Consider the following 21,708-nt stretch of genomic DNA (forward strand, 5'->3'; position numbering starts at 1 on the left):
TGTCCCTCCCTGCCCGCAGGTGGAGCTGCAGGCCCAGCAACTGGCTGCAGAGCTCCAGGCCCGGCGCCAGCCCGTCAGCGCCTGCATCGCCCGCGTCCAGGCCCTGCGGCGGGCTCTGTGCTAGAGGCCTCCGTCTGCCTCCAGGAACAGAATGTAAAGTAAAATGAGTTCTTTTTAAATTATTATTTCAAAATGTTGCAATTACATGAATTACTGTTCAGAAGTCTCCCGCTTTTCATACAAAAATACTGTGCTACTGATACAGTTGAAAAAGTTCAAATGGCTTCTCCTGCAGGAGAAATGCGGAGTCCCCAGGAGACGGGAACCCTGGGCCACCTCAGTGGCTCCCCAAGGACACATGCCTACCACCTGGGACAGGGTTTCTAGGCACCGGCCCTGCCTCCCACCCAGTGTGCCAGGGCTCCTCTGCCTCTAGCATATGCCCCCGAACCAACAGCAGCAACTTCCCTGTATTTAATGGAGGGGGGGGGGGGGGGGGCGGGACGCAAGCTCTCCCCGTGTGGCCACGACTACCTGCCTGCCCCATTCACACGGGACACCAGTCAGGGGGTTGGTTCAGTAACTGGCCTTGACAGCTCCGGGTCACTCAGGTCTGCAAAGCGCCTCGTCTAGTCACCATCCTCGGGAGACCTGGCTGAGTCGGGTGACATAGTCGCCACCAGTATGAAGAGGAAGGCTTTCCCAGTGAGCAGGTGGGCCGGGTTTGGAAACAGAAAGCGGTTACGTTACAGGCTGGCAGGCCCAGTCAGTGCCAGGAGGGGAGGCCAACAGTAGTGATGGGAGCAGCAGAAGGTACAGTACCACTTACCATCGTAACAAACCAAGACCAACAACGCTCAGCCAGGAGATGCAGGTCTCTGGTTTATGCAATAGGAGTTAAAACTTCTCCAAAAGGGAATCTGAGATCAGCCCGACACTTTCTCTTTAGGGTGAGCAGAGGGGATGACGTAGGTCTTGGGCAGGACCGGGCTCTGGCCTCGCCCGCACCTCTGGGACAGCAGGAGCAGAAGTGACCCAGGTCCTGCCTGGTCAGACCCCCTGGTCCTGAGAGTCCCGTCCAGACAGCTGAGGAGGTTCCCCTCAAAAACTCTCCCATTTCTGTTTAGATCCCTCAGTAGCGGCAGCCAGGAGAGGCCTAGAGGGAGCCCAGGGCCTCCCCAAATCGGATTTTCTGTCCTGCTTTCAGCTTGAAGTCGAAGTCCTTGGGGGCCTCGAAGATGAGCACGATGGTGGAGCCCAGGTTGAACTCGCCCAGGTGCTCACCCTTGCGCATGGGGATGCCCTCCCTGTTGGCCTGGGTCACGAAGCTGAAGTCGTTGTAGGAGCCCTTGCTGTACCGCGGGCTGTTTGTGTGCAGGTCCTGGGGAGGCAGAGGCAGAGCAGGTGGAGACTGGCTCCCTGGACCTTCGACACAGCCTGTGGCCCGCCCCCAACTACTTGCAAAGGGCGGTGGGCATAGTGGCTCAGCCCAGGGGCCGGTGCCTAACCAGACACAGTGCCCGACGCCCGCTCTGAACGAGGCAGGCCTCTGAGGGATCAGACCCGAGGGGGCAAGGGGCAGTCACAAACCGACACCAAGAAAGGCCCTCCCTCTCCAGCCACCTCCAGGGAGGGGCAGGGGTCAAACTTCTGGTTCTGACAGATCTGGCTGCGCAGGGGACCCCAAGTGGCCGGGGTTCTGCTTACCCGGTCAAAGTAGATGCGGATGGAGCCCACGTTGGTGGCCCCCACAGCTGTCAGCGAGAAGAAGCCGTGTTTCCAGTCCCCGGTCAGGACCACCCGCTCGTTGTGGCAGAAGAGCTCTTTGATCCAGCGGGCCATGCCGGGGTTCACGGACATCAGGGAGCCTGTGGCAGCAGGGACACTGTACTCTCTGCCTGGCGGGAGGCCCAGCCACCCAGGGTCACACTCACATCACTGCAAACACTGAGGGGGCTGGGTCCCTGAGACCTAGAAGCTGAGGGCACGTGGGGCTCACAGGCAGCCCTCGGCCCTGGGCCGGCCTGGCCTACCTGGGAAGTGGCGCCGGTGGGACACGGTCCAGTCGGTGGGCGAGTGGAAGCAGTGGTAGTCCCCGGGCGCCAGGTAGATGACGCAGTGGTAGAGCTCGTTTCCTTCCCGGGTGACCAGCTGGCTCCGGAAGGAGTTGCAGGAGGCGGCTGTCGGGGGCGGACACAGGGCCAGGCAATCAGATGGGCACCCGATGTCCCCAGCTGGGGCCGGTGTGTCATCTGGACACGGGCTCCAGGGAGGCCCTGAAGTGCTGGACAGAGTGATCCTGGCCCAGGGGCCAGCCCTCAGTGCCTACAGCCTTCCCAGTGTCCCCTTCCCAACCCGTTCCCAGCCTTCACCCTCTGACCTCGGGCCAGCCACACTGGAGCAGGGCGGCCAGGCCAGAACCCACCTGGTGGGAAGGGCAGGTCCTCCACAGAGGTACGCGGGCCCAGGAACGACTCCAGTGAGTAGGTGACCCCCTTCACCTGCTCCACCTCCGAGTTCTTCACCTGCCCAAAGTTGAGGATCTTCCCATCCGACGGGCTGATCTGGAAGGGCAGGCGGGTCTTACTGCCAGGGATGGGAGAGGGGAGAGGGGACGCAGGGCAGGAATGCCCACCCGTGGGGGCTGTTGGGACTGGTTCCCAAAGGCACAGGCTACATCCTGTTTCTTGAGGGGGGAGTGGAAGGTAGGACCAGTCCTCACCACGCAGTGCACGCCACACACGGGCCGGGCCTGCGGCTTCAGCTTGCGCCGGAAGAACTCGCTGAGGTTGCGGTAGTGGTGCAGGTCCTCCACGGCGGCCTCCTTCATGTTCACCCCGAAGGTCCAGATGTACAGGCTGTAGACGGGCCTGCGCAGCCAGTGCGGCAGCTCCACCTGGTTAAGGCGACCCCAGGCCCGCGACAGCAAGCGTGTGGGCACCGACTTGTACAACGCCACCTGCAGGCCACAGGCGGGTGGGTGAGTCGGCCACCCTGCGAGCCCACTGACCCCACCAAGGGGGCCCTCTCCAGAGGCCTTGTGCACCCCACATTGGCTTGTGATGTGGTTTCTCACTAGGAACCAGACTGAGCTTGCAAAGTGGTTTCACAGACTAAGTCCTGGCCCAGACCGACACGGGACTACAACTCCGGTATTTGTCACTTCACACAGACCCGCCCACAGCCATCCTAGTCCCTGGGGGGAGACTGGGCAGCACAGTCTTGCTTCTTGAAGGGGGAGGGAGCATAAATGGATCTGATACCGTCACAGACAGGCTGGGGCAGGAGGCCCTGGAGGACAGGAAAGTGCAGCCCAAGTGATTCCCTGTCCTAACAGGACCCACTCCCCCGTCCAAGGACAGGCACTGTGACAGGCAGATGCGCTGTGTCGCCCGCCCGGCAGGCAGAGGCATCTCCTGTGACGGGCCAGGCCACACGGCTGTTTGCATTTGGGGCTCCTCCCAGGTGGGACAAGGGAACCAGCCTCTCTCAGGGCCAGGTGACCCTTCTAGGTGCCGCTGACATGGGATTGCTAGTTGGTGGCTGATGTCTGAACACAACCAAGCCCCAAGGTAAAAGCAATTTCATTCCAACGTAACCGCCTCTAGGTGTTGCCTGCCTGACTCCCAGAACTCCTCCCAGCTGACGCTTGTACACAAGTGGCCACAGCTGCCACGTGCCCTCAGGTCGAATGTCCAGAGCTCCATAGCTTTCGAGACACCCCACCTGGGCCGTCCACGGGCCAGGAGCAGGGCCTCCTCCTTGGGGCCCACCTGCCCTCCAGGGAACTGCCCGGGCTCCCATGTCCTCAAAGGCATCCCCTCCCCAAGGGCCCACACAGGCTCCAGCCTTCCTGGACCGCCCTCTGGCATCCAGGAATTAGCTTAGATTCTTCTCAAAATTACCTCTAAGCTCACTCCTCCTTGAACAAGGAAACCAACCCGACACCGTTTTCTGAAGGCCCACACGGTTCTGTCCGGAAGCAGAACCCCCGAAGGCGCAAATGCAGGCAGAGCCGCCCTCAGGCACCTGTCGGCAGGACCACAGCCACCGGCCAGCAGGCCCTCACCTCGCCTTTCAGCACCCCGCCTGCCAGGCTCAGCCCCACAGCCAGGCCCTCCATGACCACTGTCTCCTAGGTCTGGTCCCGACCTCAGGCTGCCCGGGTGGGCCCGGCCAGCAGCCTGCACACACTTACCCTGCTCACGGGCCTCCATCCCACCCGGCTGAGCGGTCTGAGGGCACCGAAGGGCAGGAGGTAGTAGAGGACCGTCAGGGGCCAGGAGCGCAGTTTCAGCGCAGGTCTGGACATGCAGCTCAGCTGTCCCAGCCTCCGTCGCAGGGCCAGCTGGGGGAAGTGCAACCTGCGGGCAATGTCCACGCGTGACGGGTCAGCAGCCGGGGTCTGGGAGGCACTGGGAGCCCCACCCAACCTCAGCAAGCTCGCCTCAGAGCAGCGTCCGCCCTGCCCCGCATCCTAACCCCATTCTGACCCGGTGGCTTGGCCGCCTCTGGTTGGCAGCTCAAGTCCCAGCCCCTCACACCTGCCCCGGCTGTGGCGGACAGGTGTCTGCTGGCAGCTGAGACGCAGCGGGAGGTCCAGCTCCTCACCCCTCTGAGAAAGCGGCTTCTGAACATGGGACGGGCCCTGGGAGGCCCTTCAGGGCTAAGCACCACCTCACCCCGGCCCTCCTGGGGCACCAGCAGGCAGTCTGACCTCCCAGCACCCCTCAGCATAGCCGCGCACCGTGGGGGAGCTACTGCTACTGCCCGCGAGGACCTGGGGAACCGACGGATGGCTCCAGGCCTCTTAGTTCCTCATCTGAGTTAAGGGGCTGGGACTGACGAGATCACAGAGGAAAACAGCCCCCAGCAGTGACTGCTGCATCCATCAGCATGGCCACTCGACACCAGGTCAGCTTCTCCAAAACCCATCCACAAATTGCTGGGGGGAACCTGCCACACCCCTGGCCCAGGCCTCCCCAGCCCAGCGCACTCGGCTCAGGCGCAGCGTCTCCCCAGAACCTGGGCCTCCTGAGCCACATCAGTGAGGCCCGTGTCCCCTCAGTGCCGAAGGCTCGGAAAATGCTGCCGAGGCCCTAGAGCAGCCATCAGGAGGCCACACTGCCACCCTCTGAGCATCTGCAAACGGACTGCATTCAACTGGAAACAAGTCCCCCAGAGAAGCGGTGTCCTTTGCCCCCCGCCCCCACTCGCTGACCAAACCAAGGAACAAAGAGGCAGCTCAGCTGGTACCGAAAGCAGGAAACAGAACCGAGCCGATGGCCAGGCCCAGCTCAGGGACGGTCCTGCCGCATCCACTGCTCTGCGGACTCCCCGTTCATTCTCTCACCGCCCCCCAGTTTTTTAAACAGGTCTGGTTGGTGGTGGGGCCCAAGCAAAACCAGACAAATCCCCGCTCCCCGTCCCACTGCCCCCACCCGCCCTGCTCACTGCAGAAGCACAGGGACCAATCCTGGAAGAGCTGCACCCAATTGGGGTGGGGGCGCCTGGGGTGGGGGTGCAGCAGTTTAGGTGCAGCGCAGACCCTGGGCCACCAGCCCGCTCCGCCTCCCCAGTACCTGAAGCGGGCTCTCCGACTGAGGCCCCCAAGGCCGGGACCCTCCAACCGCGGGGGAGCCCCGGGGCCCCTGCCGCCACCTCCACTTCGGGGTCGCTGGACATGAACTCTGACCTTGTGGAGGTCGTGGCGGGGAACAGCAGGGTTAGGAGGCCGCTGGCAGCATCTCACCATTTCGCCGCGCTGAGCTCTGGTCCTCGCCTTGCCTCTGACTGACACATGGTGGGCGGGCAGGGAGGCGGCGCCAGCACGATTGCCTTTGTTCCTCCTCCTTCCGCCCTTCCCCCCAAGGAGCTCCTGGGCTGTCACGGCTCCACGGCGGCTGGTGGGCCGCTTCCTCGGCCCTCGGCTCAGAGACCACTGGGTGGGGCAGGGACTATTGCAAAGACAGGCACTGGTCACACACCTGCTGGGCCTGCAGCACCAGCCCTGAGCGCGGCCCACGCTGTCCCCAGCTTGGCCACCAGCCGCTCCAGTGAAGCCCGGCAGGAAGGGGACCGGCCCCTCTGGGCCCAAGGAGCACAAGCGGGAATCGGAGGGAATCTGAGCCCTGCGCTCCAGGCAGGCGCCCAGCGTCGCCCAGTCTGCGGCTCGGGAGGCCCCTCCCTTGCCAGGACCTGACCCATTTTCCATTCAGGTGACAAAGTAGCATCTGAGGAATGAGGGAGGGGAGGCAGGAGAGGTGGCTCTTCCTCACGGCCCATGCCCCGGACCCCCATACGGGGAGCACCCAGGTGACAGCCAGGAAAACGGCATGGAGCTGGGGCCAGGACTGAAGCTCACCCCTGCCCCGCCTCTGCCCTCCCCGTCGGTACTTGGGAACAGGGACAACACTCTGGCCGGGGACCCACTAGGCTAGGGGGAGGACACGTGCCTCCTCCAAGCCCTTCCGGTAGCCTCACAGATAACAGGGAAGAAGAGCAACATCCCAGGTTGTTGCTGCCTCAGCCCCAGGGAGGACGCCCCACCAGCCTGGCCTCCAGCCCCATCTCTGACCCACCCAGGACCCCACACGGCCACTGCCTGTGACCCAGCAGGAGGCCCCAACTCAACACGCTCTATCACACAAGCGGGACCAGATGACACCCAGCAAGCCCGCCTCAGGCAGAGGAAAAGGCCAGCTCGGCACCTGCCAGGTGTGCAGGGGCCCGTGGGAGCCAGGACCAGGCTGCCTGAAGTCTGGACGTGAGTGTGGATTTCTGCCCTGACCGAGGAGACAGCAAAGCCCGGCCCACCCAGACCAGAGCAGGTCCAGACCCCTCCCCAGGCCACTGGCCTTGGGAGGGGTCAGTTCCCTGTGGGGAGGGGGCCAGGCCTCCTCTGGCCCCGAGGGACAAGCCCACAGCCCCATGGACACCCCTGCTTCAGGCTCTGTGATCTCCAGCTAGCAGTCCTATCCCTGATGGTCAGGTCGCCTCAACCACACCACTCACAAGCTGAGCATACCCCACCCCTTCCACCAGGCCTTGGCCTCATACTGCTCCCCAAGAAAACAGGCCCAGAGGGTGATGGCAGTCGGGGCTAAGTTTGGTGCATGGCTTCCAGGACGGGGTTCTCTCCCTGCCTCTAGAAACTAGAAAGTTCGGATTCGTGGTGGGGCCAGCGAGGCCTGTGGGAGGGGATGAGGCCCAGCCGCCACCTGCGGGTGCTGCTCTCGGCCATGGTGGCCACGCAGCATGCTGTCAGGTCAGAGAGGCACAGTCAAGGGCCCACAGACAAACCCGCTTCTCTGGAAACCTGACCCTCAGAGCAGAGGCTCATGCTGGGATTTCATGGTCCCCAGACCTCCCCTGCTTCCCCTCCCACCCCACAGTGGAGGGAGCTCAGGAGCCGGCCAAGGAGCTGCTGTCCTCAGGGGCCGGCAGGAGGTCCTTCCCGCCTCAGTCCCAACTCGGCCACTCCTCTGCCTCTTCTTCTGAAAGGTCCCCAGGAAGCGAGCCTGGCGCCCAGGCCAGCTTAGAGCTGCAGGACGGAGGCGGTCGGTCCCTGGCGGTCACCCCTCACCTCCCGAGGGCAGAGCCACTTCGGTAGCCAGCAGCGCTCCCGGCCTCCCATCCCCGAGCCCCACTTCCCTCCACACGTGGGCCAGCCTCGCCCTCTCTGGCTCCGAGTGGGGGTGGGGGGCCTCAGCTGATGAGGAAGCCGCAAGGAGGTGCTCTGAGGTGGGGAAGGGCGGACACTCTCCCTGGACCCCGACAGTCTCAAGGACACTCCGTGGTGGTGAGTTTTGGACTGTGACCAATAGGACATTAAAGTCATTACAAGGCCTAAGGGACAGTCACATGGACCATGAGAACTCAGGTGGCTTTGGTGGGGACAGGGACAATGTGGTTACTGCAAAACCCCCACCCTGAGAGCAGGGAGAGGCCTTGCCCCTCACAGGAGCCCTCCCTGGTCATTCCTCCTGCCACCCCCCACCCCCACCCCAGGCCCAGACCAGAGCTGTGACCACACCCAGAACGACTCTGCTCAGAAACCCAGGCCTCCCTTCCACCAGGAGCTCAGTGCAGCCTCACCCCAGACCTGGCTCCCGACGTCTCCCCTCCAGACCCACACCCTGGGGGACAGAGGTGTCCCCCACTGGGAGGTGGAAGCAACAGGGCGGAGGCTGCCTGTGAGTAGGAGGAGAGGGCCCCACAGGACCCGGGGAACCAGGACTGAGCCCACGCCTGCCCGCCTCTGCCTCCAGCTGCGCGGGAACAGGGACAGCACTCTGGCGGCCCCACGGCCGGGGGGGGGGGGGGGGGGGGGGACCATCTGTGCCAGGACGCGCTGTTCTGGGGGTTCACACCGAGCAGTGCTGCATGTCCCCGTCCACCCTCACTGACCGGGCGAATGGACACTCCACCTCACGTCGGACGGACTGACCCAGGCCAGTGACCAGCTACTACAGGTGGGTGGGCGTGGGCATGTGCCCCCAGCTCCCAGGACCTGACAGACTCAGGTGTGAGCCTCAGCCAGGCCAGGGAGGCAGTGAGGGGGTCGGAACTGTCCCCCCTCCGCCCCCTCAGAGGCTCTCCCTGCGCACACAGGGCCCGGCAGCCCTGCTCACGTCCAGCCTGAGACCACCCAGTCTCTGCTCCTGCACCTGCGCGGCCATCTCCCTGGGTGCCAGTCACCCCTCTGAAGCCTCAGCAGAACCCCGTGCCCCCTGAACGTGTGCACCGGCCTTTGTGTGCCCCGCCCTGGAGGGCAGAGCCGCTCCCCCCCCCCCCCCAGGGCAGAGCCGCTCCCCGCCCCCCCCCCCCCCAGCTCCCCTGGGCCTGGCCACCAGGCAGCTGTGTCCCGATGAGGCTCCAGCCCTTCCTCCTGTTCCGGGGCTAGAAACAGGCACAGCTTCACAAGGAAGGAGCGGAGCCATGCTCTCCCCGTGACGTGGGTGGGCCGTCTTGGAGAGGCCTCGGCTAGAGAAGCGGAAGCAGAGATGGCCCAGGGGCAGCCGGGGGGGGGGGGGGGCAGGGCTCTCCCAAAGGAAAGGCCCTCCTCGCGGGCAGCCCCCCGCCAGCAGGGATGAGGCTCAGGAAGGACAGCACGTCACCCCGCGAGGGGCGGGGAGGGGGCGACAAGTACTGACACGGCCAGGTCCCGCTGAGGACAGTGCAGCCCCACCCCCCATGCCCACCCCAGGCCCTTTGGGGGGCACAGAGGAGACCAGCCGATCTCTCGGCGCTGGAGGCACTTCCCTTTTCTCGGCCCTAAGGCTCCGAGAAGCCAGAGGATGCAGAGGAAGTGAGCTCATCCAACCGGCCGGCCCACGACGGCCATGCGGGGCCGGGAAGCCCACTACTTGGGGGAGACGGTGGGGAGGGCTCCTTGAGCCCCCAGGCCTCAGGCTCCGAGCCGGAAAGGGGTGCCCTGAACCGCGGGGGCTGGTGGCCTCCCAGCCGGGTGTGGAGAGGAGCCCAGCTCACTCACCGGCAGGTGGTCCTGTCCCGCTGGCTTCCGGGCTGCACCCGACGGAGACGCCGCTCCTCCGCCAAAGCCTTGGGTTGGAGGGCGGGGCTCAGCCTCCAGCCACTCAGACAGTGGGACGGGACAGAAGGGCGGACACCAGACACCGGGAGCTGTGCTCCGCCTCCGGCCCAGCCCCGCCTGCCCAGGGGCCCTTCAAGGGGAAGAGGAGACCAGACCCTGGATCACAGTCAGGGCACTTCCCCAGTGACATGGCGGGTTGGGAGCCGCAGTCCCCAGCAGGGGCTGGTCGTCTGGGCGGCTGCCTCCCTGACCCCCCTCCCTACACCCACCCCTGCAGGCAGGCTGGGCCTTCAGGTGCCTGTGGCTTCTCTGGGCTAAGGAGCCCCTGTCCAGCCCTCCAAGTGAGAAAGTGAAACATCCCGAGACCCAGGCTGCCCCACCCCCGCTTCCTCTCCTCCAGTTCACTGTGGGTGGCCACGCCTGCCGCACAAAAATCCCGTGGACCAGCAAACAAGCCCAGGGGGCCAGGTGTGCCCCTGGGCCGAGCACTCGGGACATGTCTTATTTTATTTTCCTATTACAGTTAACAGTCAACCTTATTTTAGATTAGTTTCAGGTGCACACACAGTGTTAGACCTGCCTTTCTACCCACCAGATGGCAGACCCCTAGCCTGTGGGGCCAGCGCCACATCCGCATGCCCACCAGTCCACACGGATGGAATGACGCACTTAGCATATCCGACCAGGGGAAGGGCTGACAGGAAGCCCGCCCATGCGACCACAGCAAGGCAGGACTCAGGGGCCTGGCTGCTGGGGGTGCCGGCCACGCGGGCAGCTCGCCAACCGCTGGTCACACTGCTCAGAGGCGCCTTCTTCTGGCTCAGGCTCCTGAACCAAACCAAGCCCTGCTTCTTCCACCGAGAATGTGGTTTCTAGGACGCCTCTGGGCTGTGAAGAGATGGTAGCTGACCAGGGCGTGCAGACCGCCCACACCAGGCCTCACTGGGACTAGCTCCTTCTCCACGACCTGGAGACCTGGCTGCCGCGTGGAGCGCAGGGAGGCAACAGGAGGCTCCTGGCTCAGGCCGTCCGACATCCCACAGCGGCAGGCGCAGCGGGCGGGACCCACGCTGAGGCCCAGCCCGGCTCCCAGCATTCTGAGCCCTGCTGAGGCGCCAGACCCTTCTCACCTCCACACTCCAAGCAAATGCCACCTGACGAGATCAAACGGAGCTAACGCACAGAGGAGGCCGCCAGAGTCCTGGCCGCACGCCACAGCGCACGCCACAGCGGAAAGGTCCTGGGAGCCTCCAGCACGGCCCACCCAGACCAGCACCCAGACCAGCACCCAGACCAGCACGCGTCTGTGGGTCGAAAGGCCAGCTTCTCATTTGCTGAGTGGAGGCACCAACACGCTCCCTGGTAAAATGACCAATCAGGTGGCTCCACACCATCTCCCAGAGTTCATTGTGACACTCAGACCCCTCAGGGGACGGTGTTCAGAAAAGGCACACACATGCCCCAGGTTTGCCTTGGGATCAGCCTCTGGCTCGCACCTGACCGCCTGGGGCCCTGTTTCAGTAGGGAAACGCCTTCTGGATCCCAGACAATAGCTGACAGATCATTTCTGGGAAAACAAGAGCCTGTGGTAAGCTTACTTCCCCTCAGAACGAGCCCCTTCCGGCCAACTGGGTCCTTCATTTCAACTCCCGCGGGTGGGAGTACCACCTCTCACCGCTGGGAGGCTCTGCAAGCCTCAGGCCTCTTGGCCACCAAGACGCGTGGACAGACCTCCCCTCCAGGTCAACCCCTGCAGCTCCCCACTGAGCGCCAGGGCACCAGGAGGCAGTGGGACAGGGTGGCAGGAATCTCTGCTGATTCCCATTCCCTGGGGGCCAGTCGGGCGGGAGGCGGGAGGGGGGAGGAAGATGGGTGCTTGCAAATGTCTCTCAGCAGCCCTGCCAGCCCGCAGGCCTCTCCGGCTCACCCGCAGGGGAGCCCCTCGGTGGCTCTGAGGAAGGGTGGCACGCAGCATGAGAAGAGAACAAGGTCCATGTGCAGGAATAAACTCAAAATGGATTGAAAACTTCAGGTCAGACCTGAAACTGAGCCCAGTGAGCCAGGACAAGTGGGCTAGGAAACGGAGGCAGACAGCGGGACAAGCTGCCCGAGGTGGACAGCAGACACAGGTCACAGGACCAGCCACTCAGGTAGGACGCGGCCAGCACTCCGCGTGCCAGGCTGCAGGCTGGGGCTGGGATCCGGGAGCTCTCCACGCCTGATGGAGTGCCGGCTGCCACCACAGCCCCCTCTGCAGCACAGGCCTCCACCCCTGCTTGTCACCTCCCTGGTGGCACCTCCGTGGCTTGCAGGAGGGCCGTGTGGACGGCTTCTTCCCCGACAGGCCCCCCATTTCCATCGCCCAGCTTTCCCACCACATGGCCCTGTCCTCAGGTCAAGAAAGGACCAACAGGAAACGCCAGAGACCGAGGGGAATCTGTCACCAGACGTCACCCTGCACGGAACTCACATCGGCTATGTTCCCAGAAACCCGGGAGTCACCACGCCTGGATCACCCAGTAGCTTTAGGGGTACAGCGCCACCACCTTCACCCCGCTCGTTAGGAGGTACTTAAGAAGGCTCTGCTCCCGCTTTCTGACTTATGGGGACAAGAGGACAGCGTGTCTGAAATCTCAACTGCCACACAGATGCAGAATCCGCCCTTAACCCAGAGTCTTTCGCTCACTCTGGGCAGATGCTGTCAGAACTGAGTTGAACTGTAGGACACCCAGCTAGTGTGAGCCTGTTTGCTGGTGTGGGAAATACACCCCCAAACACACATGCAAATGTTGGAATTGGTCCCAGAACCCTAAACAAATAATAATTTACAAAACCCTCCAAGTGTCCCTGCTGCCATGCGTCCTGCTAGTTGGTAATGAAAGGAGGTGTCTGTACTAATAACGAGCTGGGTTCTCTAAGGTCCAGAGGCTCTGCCCACTACAAAGTCATGCACATGCAGGGGCTTAACTTCCAGGAGCTCCACCGCACACTCAGAGCTGGGAGCCCATTCCCAGCTCACCCGGGGTCAGGAGACACTTGCACAGGCCGGTGGGAAGTCCTCACAGAATACAGGGCACTGAGTAGGCATCCCCGAGAGCCACCCCGTAGTGCAACAGCAGGGCTGCCCTAGTCCTGAGTAAAGGCCACGCAGTTTACAACCATCCAGTAAATCGAAAAACCCTGTCGTCTGTAACCAAGGACACTGAAGAGTAAACAGTCTGCCCGGCTGGCGTGGCTCAGTGGTTGAGCATCGACCCATGAACCAGGTCACGGGCTGACCCCAGAGCTAACCAACCCCGCCCTCATTACAAACACCCCCGTTCAGGTCCGGCCTCACGTATGGCGGTAACCCCAAGCACACAAGTGGTGGGTGCTGAGAAAACAGCTGCTGACACTGGTCTGTCATGATTTTGGAACCAGCAAGTTTCTCCCAAATGTACATCCTCTTGAAGGGAGTGGGGATTTCCTGAGGGCTGCAAGGTCCTTACAGGGTGAGTCAGCCTGACACGTGCTGGGGCCAGAGCGAAGCAGCTTGGCTTTAACACGTGACGACAGTCATGAGTCAGCTCAGCAACACTAACTGCTCTCCAGGAAGAGTATGTTCAGTGGGGAGACCACGAGGGCCATGGAGAATGCAGAGCCCAGCAGACTGGAGTGTGCTCACATTCGATGCCTGCCCTTCCCTGCGGATCTGCGCTGGAACGCCAGAGGACAGAAAGCCTTCGGTCTCTTGGTCTGAGTCTGTTCTTATAAAGGCCACAGCCGTGGACGGTAGGCACATGAGGACAGACGGACACATCTCAGGGTCCAGCCACATCGCGACCTGCATGGCCCGCCGACGAAGGCAGTTTCACAGACTGTGGGACTCAAGTGAAACCATTCCCCTGCTTCTCTTGGAGGAAGAGGGTCAACACCCAAAGCCAGAACAGGATTTTGGGAGGAAGCCTGTATAACACGTAGCAGGTAATGCCAACAATTCTAGATGAACCGTTAGAGCTGGAGCCACGTTCCAATCCAAACACTGTTATTGTTGTTTTCAAGTCCTCCAAGGACATGCTTGGCGAGAGCGGGGGGGGGGGGGGGGGGGGGGGCCGGGACTTTCATCGGCTGCCTTCATCCCTGCCCTGACTGGGGACTGAACCTGCCCTTTGAGTGCACAGGACGACGCTCAACCGAGCCCCTCCAGCCGGGTGACCCACTGTTTTACAGTTGACGACACAAAGGCCCAGAAAGTGACACAGCCTAGTTCCCTGAGGAGCATGCTGGGACTCGCAGACGCCCTGGACCAGCTGCACTGGATACTAACATGGACGGAGCGGCTCACGAGGACACCCAGGCATCATTCCAAACACCGTAACGTCTTCACGTTCACCCCCTCTTCCGCCCAGACTGCCAAGACGGATTGGTATTTTGTATTTTCATTTGTTAAATATAGCTGCAAAGGGGGCAGTTTTTATTTATTTATTTATTTTTTCAAATATTCACAGAGAGGAAGGGAGAGGGATAGAGAGTTAGAAACATCGATGAGAGAGAAACATCGACCAGCTGCCTCCTGCACACCCCCCACTGGGGATGTGCCCGCAACCAAGGTACATGCCCTTGGCCGCAATCGAACTCGGGACCCTTCAGCCCGCAGGGCGACGCTCTATCCACTGAGCCAAACTGGTCAGGGCAGGGGGCAGTTTTTAAACATACACACTTATATTCGACTTCAACATTTACTGAATATCTGCTGAGTCAGGGATGGTACTGGTCCGCGGGAAGCACAGAGGAATAAGGAGCTCGTTACCCATCACCCCGGGCTCAACAGTACCGCAGCCTGGCCCTGCCACGTGGCCCTCTAGCGGGGGGAGTATCTGAGCAACAAGGACAAAGGATTTGATTATTTCAGTCTGGTTTCTGGTGAGAACTTAACCACATCCCCAAAATCCAACCGTTTTAGTTCATCCTCAGCCTGAGAAGGCGTGAGCAGCCAGGATGCCAGCCCCAATATCAGGCAAGAACTCTGAGGGTTTCAGCAGCAGGCCGTTTCTACTCAGAGCCCGTGGGGCGCCCTGGGGAGGTCTGGGACGGAAGAGAGAACTTCTGTATCTGGCCAGAGCCCACTGGAGACATGAGCTCCAAGAAGGCGCGGTTCACTTTTTCAAACATTTTGACTTTGGAGCATTTAAAAGTGACAGGCGGTTGTGCTAGACGAGAAATCAAGGCGGTTCCGTCTTATTCCTACCTCCCAGTGACCTGCGAGTTTGGGTGGAATCTCCAATCCCAGCTTCTCCAGCTCTCGCTCCCTATACTTCTCATATTGCCGGTAACCTGCGTACCCGCCGCCGCCAGTCAAAACCAGAAATGGCAGGGGGCGCAACCGGAACAAGGTTCGAGCAGGGGCAGTGTGAACTTTTCTGGCATCTGTAAGAACAAAAAACCAACAACAGCGAAAATGGTGAGCCTGGGAAAAGGGACAGGAATGAGTCATGCAAGCCCAGCGCCAACAGGAGGGCCAGGAGAAGGCAATGCGTCTTAGAAGCCTGTGCAGGTGAGTGGCCTCAAGGGATCTGACAGGCAGGTGCTACCTGAGTCACTACTTGGGACCCTCTGTCTCCAAATTCTATCAATGAGCAAGCGACAAGCATCTTTCCTGTGAAACTACAAGGCGCCCCAATTGCCGCCACAGTCACAGAATTTAAGAAAACACTGAATAACAAAGAGGTCAAGACACTAATCCAGGTGGCCAGCCCGTCCCCACCAGGTCCAGGGCTGAGAGCCAGGCACCCTTTCTCACCCAGGCCTCTCTGACCTCACTTTAGCAAGGCGTCCAGTTCTTATTGGACACTTCCTACTGGACACTACTGTTCTCAAATGCAAAATCTCATAAGCTCTTACAGTTCAATAATGAAAAAAACAAAAACAAAAATGTACAAAGGGTTTGAAGAGACGTATCTTCAAACAAGATATACGAATGGCCAATAAGCACATGAGAAGATGCTCAACATGTGCCCCTCCCCCAATTCATATCTTGAAACCCTGGCCCCCAGTAGCTCAGAACAGGACCTTACTTGGATAGAGGGTCTCCACAGGTCATCAAGTCAAAATCAAATCATCACGATGAGGCCTAATCCAATGACTGGTGTCCTTATAAACGGGAAATTTGGACAAAGACACGCACACGGGGAGAATGCCACGTGAGGGTAAGGGTGAGGGTGAGGGTGAGGGTGAGGGTGAGGGTGAGGGTTAGGGATGATGCGTCTAAAAGCTAAGGAAGCCAAAGACTGCCAGCAAACCACCAGACACCAGACAAGTTGCATGGAATAGCCGTCAGAAGGAAGCAACCCCATGACCCCCTCATCTTGGACCTCTAGTCTCCAGAAACTCAAAAAAATTAATTCTATTGTTTAAGCCACTTGGTGTGTGACACTTTATTAGAGCGGCCTAACCAATCAAGACAACATCACTAGTCATTAGGGAAATCAACTCAAGCCACGGGAGCTACCACCTCCCAGCCACTAGGATGGCTATAATAAAAGACTAAGTGCTGGCCAGGCAGGGGGGGAAACTGAACACTCACACGACTGCTGGGATTGCAAAACGAGGCAGCCACTTTGAAAACCATTTGTAACTCAAAAAAGTGAAACATAGATCTACGCGAAAACTTATACAAGATCTTTCAACAGAAGCATGATTCCTAACAGGCCAAAAAACCCCACTCCAAATGACCCCCAATGGAGACTGGATAAACAAAACATGGTTATCCATTCGGTGGGACATTATGTGATAATGAAAAGGAATGAAGTATTGACAAACGCTACAACATGAACCTGAAAACATGACATGAAAGAAGCCAGCCACAAAAAGCTGTACATTGTGTGATTCCATTCATATGAAACTAGAGGCCCGATCCACGAAATTCCTGCAAGGGGCTTGGCCCTTGCAGCCGCAGCGGCGGCAGCCACAGCTTCATCCAGAAGGACGTCCAGAAGGTCATTCGGCTGTCTGGTCTAATTAGCATATTACACTTTTATTATTATTGATACCCAGTATAGGAAATGTACCATAAGTGATTAGTGATTGCCTGGGGGAGGAGAGGAGGGAGAAATGGGGAGGGACAGTTTAATAGGTGGAGTGTTTTTCATGGGAGGGCAAGGAGGAAATGAAAATGCCCTGAAAGTAGACAGTGGTGACAGTTGCACAACCCTGAAAATATACTAAAGAACACGGAAACGCATACTTAAAAGGGTGAATTTCTGGTATGTGAATTATTGATCAATACAACTGCTATTAAAACAAAATCTCTAGAGCTGACTTCCCAGTCGCCTGTGCAGAACCAGAGCACACCCTTCGTAGGCCCGACTCCAAGGAAAGAGCGCCCTGCTCCCAGCATCGCTTCCCTCCAGCGGGTTCTAGTTGCTGCTGTTCCTTTTTTCAATGAGCAAGTGAGGGTGTCATTAATCTCTTCCACCCTCTAACGATCCCTCCTGGACCCTTACTACTTAATAACTAAATACTCTACCTCTGACGACCAGGAAAGATGTGTCAAAAAGCAGAACACTTTTTCTCTTTCTGGAATATTTGGTGATGAGAAAACTTGTATCCTCCCTGCACTAGGCCACATCCTGGACTGACTGGTCCCCCTCAACCTAATGCCGGCGCGTATTTCTCCGATGACGGGCCCCTTTCTCTTGCCTCTCAAAGGCTTGCTTTACTCTTCCAAAAGGAAGCAGTGAATACGAGCGCTCGCCCCTCCTGACCACTGCTCCACTGGGTTTGCCGCTTCCTAAAAGCACAGCTTAATGCAGGAGGTTCCCCACCTCCCTCTTCCATGTGGTTCCTGTGTGGTCCAGCACGCAGGCCAATTCAGTAACACCCAGGTGCGCCACTGTTAACTACAATAAGCCTTTGCTTCTGTTCTCGCTAACCATCTCATTCTACTCCAAGGTGCTCTTATTGGGCAGTTAAAAATAGCTCTTGGTATGATGAATAAAAAGGGTATTTAGATAATAAGGACAATACACATTTTCAAAAGGGTTCACATAGCTGCTTCAAGATCAAAAAAGTTCCGAACCCACGGTGTGGGGGTGGGGAACTAATGTGCCACGGCGTGCCCTGCTGTGTGAGGGGAAACTGGTTTACCCTCTGTGAGGAGCAACTGGCGTAAATACCCAACTGTAAAATACATAAACCTGACTCAGCAGTCCGCCCTTTACCGATATATCCTGAAGATGCAGAGATGTTACTATAGCGCCACCTACAGTAGGAAAAGACTGGCAACAAATGCCCAATGCTGAATGGGACAGTCACACAACAGACTGTAGGCAGCCTGTAAAACAGGGAGAGAACAGCTACTGCTTCTGTGAGACCACATGCCCGGCATGTGGGCACCTCACAGGCACATGTCCTTGGATTCTAACCACAACCCTGAGGAACAGGTGCCATGTGCATCTCAATTAGCTGATGAGCAGCCCGAAGCCCAGAGAGGCCACCACCTCGGATGACTACTTACTTTTAGAGAAGGCTCTGAGAGGCAGCTTCCGTGAGGGCTGTGGGAAGTGGCTCAGGGCAGTGTTTTCACAGTGATGGAGGCTGCAATCAAGCAAAAATGAACAATTAGACACTGTTTTTATAATTAAAACAATTAGATCAATTGGCAAATTTTGAATACAGTCTATGGATTCAACAATGTTACAGCATCAATGTTAATTTCCTGGTTATGTACAAAAATGTCCTTAGCCCTGGCCGGTGTGGCTCGCTGGATAGAGCGTCCACCAATGGACTGAAGGGTCCTGGGTTCAATTCCGGTCAAGGCCACGTCACTCGGTTGCAGGCTCCTCCCCGGCCCAGGCCCTGGGCCAGCCCTCTCTATGTGGCTCAATTTTTTACTCATTCAGTTCTCTGCTCAAATGTTTCTCCTCTGTTTGGTCTGTCCTGACCACCCTGTGGCTGAGTTGCCGCTCTCAAGCACTCTCTAATCCCTCAAGTACCTGCCTTCCTTTATTTATTTATCTTTATTGTTGAAGCTTTATTTTTCTTCCTAGCACTTCTCACGAACTGAAAGAAACAGATTGCATATATTTATTCACTTAATTGTTAGCTGGCTGTAACCCGGATGAAGGCAGGGGTGGTCTGTTTTCTCAATGGACTAAATCTCAGCAATGAGGTGAAGCCCAGAGGAGGAATGGACCATCACCAGCTGTCTCTCCCATGGTGTCCGGAAGCAGGTGATCGCAGCCCCTCCTGTGATTAAGCACTCAAGTCCGACTGTGGGGCTCAAATCTCAGGCCTACCACGTATTAGCTGCATGACTTTAGGAAATTTCCTAACTAATTCCAAGCCTGTTTCTCCACCTGTAAAAACAGGACCGACGTCTCATTAAGAGTGAGACAATCATGCAAACCCCTCAGCCCAAGGCCTGGCCCCTAGTTACACATTACTACATATTAAAAGTTACATGTATCGCTATAGATATATTAAAAGAAAGAGAGTTTACATTAATCTGGCCCACACTGGGATGGCCGTGTCAATTGTCTATGACCAGTGTCCATGCTGACTGGTCTGTGCCCATATTGTCATAGTTATAAAAATATCCTTAAAATAATTTTAACTTATTGATTTTTAGAGAGAAGGAGAGAAACACTGATTTGCTGCCCGCTTATTTATGCATGCATTGCTTGCTTCTTATACGTGCCCTGAACTGGGGATCGAACCTGAAACTTTGGTGCATTAGGACGCCTTAACCAACTGAGCTACCCGGACAAGCCTACAAATATTCTTAACATCACCTCTGGTGACAACATTGTAACTAGAGCTGTTATCTCTCTCCTGCTTCTAAAGCTGTGAAAGTTCTGAAAATGAACTGGCAGGCCTCTTGACAGCCTCATTTCATATTCTATCTTATATAATTTCCTAGGGTGTTTTCTCTCTCTCCTACTGAACTGTACAGGCTACTCTTCCACAGTCCCTGGCGCCATACACACTGGTAAATGCACGTCTTACACAGCCAACCACGCCCCGAGCGTCACGTCCATACTGGCCCGAACCTGAGAGTGATCGGGCACTGAGAGCCCAGCCTCACCTACTGAGCCTGAACGCGGCAGCAGGATGGAGGTCTCTGTTTCTAATACATATCTCCCCCGTTCTTTTATCAAACATGGCCCCAAATTGTCACCCGAGATGCTGCTCTCTCCGAGTTCTATCACCTGTCGCACATCACCCAGTTACTGAGAAACTTCCCTGCGATATGGGGCTTGCATCTGTGTGTCTCTCAGAGGCTGCTTTACTGAAAACTCAAGAAAATGTTACCTTTTAGTTTTTTGTATCAATATAGTTTCCTTCTGTCTTGATATGTAATACCTTTGAATATTGAGACATCTTATTGTACCCAAGTCCTTATCCTTCCCAATCACTGCTCCTAAACCTAGTCTTTTGTACTTACATTGGTACTAAAAGTGTAACTCCATCCCACCCTTTAAGAAAATATGTATTTTTATTGATTTTAGAGAGGAAGGGGAAAGGAGGGAGGGAGGGAGGGAGGGAAGGAGAGAGAAAGAAAGAGAGAGAGAAACATCAATGATGAGAGAGAATCACTGACGGGCTGCCTCCTGCAGGCCCCACACTGGGGATCGAGGCTGCCACCCGGGCCTGTGCCCTGACCGGGAATCGAACCCTGACCTCCTGGCTCAAAGGTTGACGCTCAACCACCGAGTGACGCTGGCCCGGCGACTTCCCCGTTTTTTAATGACAATGAGTAAATCCTCCTCCTCATTTAAAAAATATGTTAGGAATGTCACTTTTTAGTCTTCCCAACTCATGACAGAGTTTAAAAGAATTCATGGCTGACGCGAGCAGCACACCTGGTACTAACACTGAAACCACAGGGCCCCGCCTGCCCAGACCCCACCGGTTACCACCCGGCGGCAGAGGCCCCTCCGGGCGACCCGCTACCGCTGCACCGTCCTCGGGAGAGGGGAGCTCTGGCGTCCAGGCCGAGGACAGCTCTGCTCCCCTCGCAGCAAATTCCGAGTCTCTAACTTCCCGAAGGCACCGCGAGGGGTGGCTTTGGGCAACGCCTCCGAGAGGAGCCCGGCCGGAAACACACTGTTTCCCAGCGTCCAAACTCCCTTCTTAGAAACACCAAGCGGCTGACCCTGAGTCACAGCTGCCAGCACTCCTGCACCTTCCGAGAGTCCCACTGCTCCCGAGCTATGCGGGATGATGATGATGATGATAATAATAATAATAATAATAATAATAATAAATGCTCACACGGCGGGCAGCCTGAGGTCCTTGGAGAGGAGGGGGAGGAGGGGGGGGGGGGAGAGAGAGAGAGAGAGAGAGAGAGAGTGAGTGAGTCCTGGCTCTGCTACTAACTGGCTGGGTGAACGCGAGCGAGGCTCTCTCCCGGGGCCTCCCTTTCGCCAACTCCAGGAAGAGCCGGACGTGGACGGCGCCCGGGACGTCCTCCAGCTCTCAGCACCTCCGAGGTGGGAGTCGCCACGGTACACGGGACCCCAGGTCCATCCTACTTGGAGGTTACGGGCCTCAAACCCCCCGCTTCCAAGAACGAGACTCCGAAGTGAAAGCCGCCCGAGGACTCCCAGCCCAGTGCTCCCCCCACGCCACACCGCCCGTCCCCTCCAGGAACACGAACCCCTGAGAGGCGCCAGTCCCGCCTCGACTCCAGGGCGGCACGGGCTTCCTCCCTCTGGCCTTTCCCCTTCCTTTCCCTTGTCCCTGTGCACGTGTAGCTGGCGAGGGCAAAGCCCGGGCGCTTAGCAAGACGCCGACTAAAGCCGGGCCGCCCTACGCGGCGGCAGCCGCACCTGCTCCCGGGCTCGAGGTGAAGGCGGGTGACCCCGTCGCCCCCGGAGCGGCCCCCGGGGCGAGTCGGCGATTAAACACGACTCCTCCCTCCCAACCCCGGCTGGGCCCAGGCCGCCCCCCTCCAAGCACGGTACCTGCTCCGCCAGGGCGCGACCTCACGCAGCAACCTCAGGCACCGCTGCCCCACGGAAGCCGCCATCTTGCCTCCTCCTTCTCACTGGCCACGCCCCCTTCCGCACGAGCGGCGCACGCATGTGGCGTCACGAGCCTCGAGCTCACGGAGCCAATGAGGAACGCGGAGGGGTTGTGGGCGGAGACGATTGAGCCCCTCCCCCAGGCCT

General features: G+C 58.5%; 2 protein-coding genes across 8 annotated transcripts in view; one reads left to right on the forward strand and one right to left on the reverse strand.

The window, feature by feature from the left end:
• The window catches only part of SFI1 (SFI1 centrin binding protein), a gene marked incomplete at its 5' end in the record, with an annotated part of 41,464 nt that extends 41,246 nt beyond the window's left edge, over nucleotides 1–218 (forward strand). Inside the window, 1 exon segment of the mRNA XM_081113854.1 lies at nucleotides 20–218. Within this exon segment, the coding sequence (XP_080969980.1) occupies nucleotides 20–124 (105 nt within the window). The 3' untranslated portion in view covers nucleotides 125–218.
• Nucleotides 170–21,597, reverse strand: PISD (phosphatidylserine decarboxylase). Of its 7 annotated transcripts, XM_081113858.1 has the most exons (9): nucleotides 21,502–21,586; nucleotides 18,051–18,130; nucleotides 5,753–5,957; nucleotides 4,199–4,364; nucleotides 2,723–2,959; nucleotides 2,426–2,564; nucleotides 2,034–2,180; nucleotides 1,708–1,868; nucleotides 171–1,381 (listed from the first exon to the last, which is right to left on the reverse strand). In XM_081113858.1, the coding sequence occupies exons 3-9, from the start codon at nucleotides 5,800–5,802 to the stop codon at nucleotides 1,157–1,159; spliced, it is 1,125 nt and encodes a 374-aa protein (XP_080969984.1). In that variant the 5' UTR covers nucleotides 5,803–5,957; nucleotides 18,051–18,130; nucleotides 21,502–21,586; the 3' UTR covers nucleotides 171–1,156. The 7 variants fall into 7 exon arrangements, with proteins under 7 accessions (XP_080969981.1, XP_080969984.1, XP_080969986.1 ...); XM_081113855.1 differs by lacking the exons at nucleotides 18,051–18,130; nucleotides 21,502–21,586 and adding an exon at nucleotides 9,497–9,770 and having other exon boundaries at nucleotides 170–1,381; nucleotides 5,583–5,957; XM_081113860.1 differs by lacking the exon at nucleotides 5,753–5,957 and having other exon boundaries at nucleotides 21,502–21,590.
• Between the last annotated feature and the right edge of the window lie 111 nt (nucleotides 21,598–21,708).

Source organism: Myotis nattereri (assembly GCF_964212035.1).
Source record: "Myotis nattereri genome assembly, chromosome: 19".
In the NCBI taxonomy this organism is placed as follows: Eukaryota; Metazoa; Chordata; class Mammalia; order Chiroptera; family Vespertilionidae; genus Myotis; species Myotis nattereri.

Bases quoted from the DNA above. Each gene is read 5' to 3' on its own strand.
- PISD (XM_081113855.1), bottom strand. From the start codon at position 5,755: ATGGTGAGATGCTGCCAGCGGCCTCCTAACCCTGCTGTTCCCCGCCAC. The intron at 2,565-2,722 runs GTGAGGACTGGT...CTGCCCTTCCAG, and splicing joins TGTGTGGCGTGCACTGCGTG to ATCAGCCCGTCGGATGGGAA. The intron at 1,869-2,033 runs GTAGGCCAGGCC...CTGCTGCCACAG, and splicing joins CCACCGGCGCCACTTCCCAG to GCTCCCTGATGTCCGTGAAC.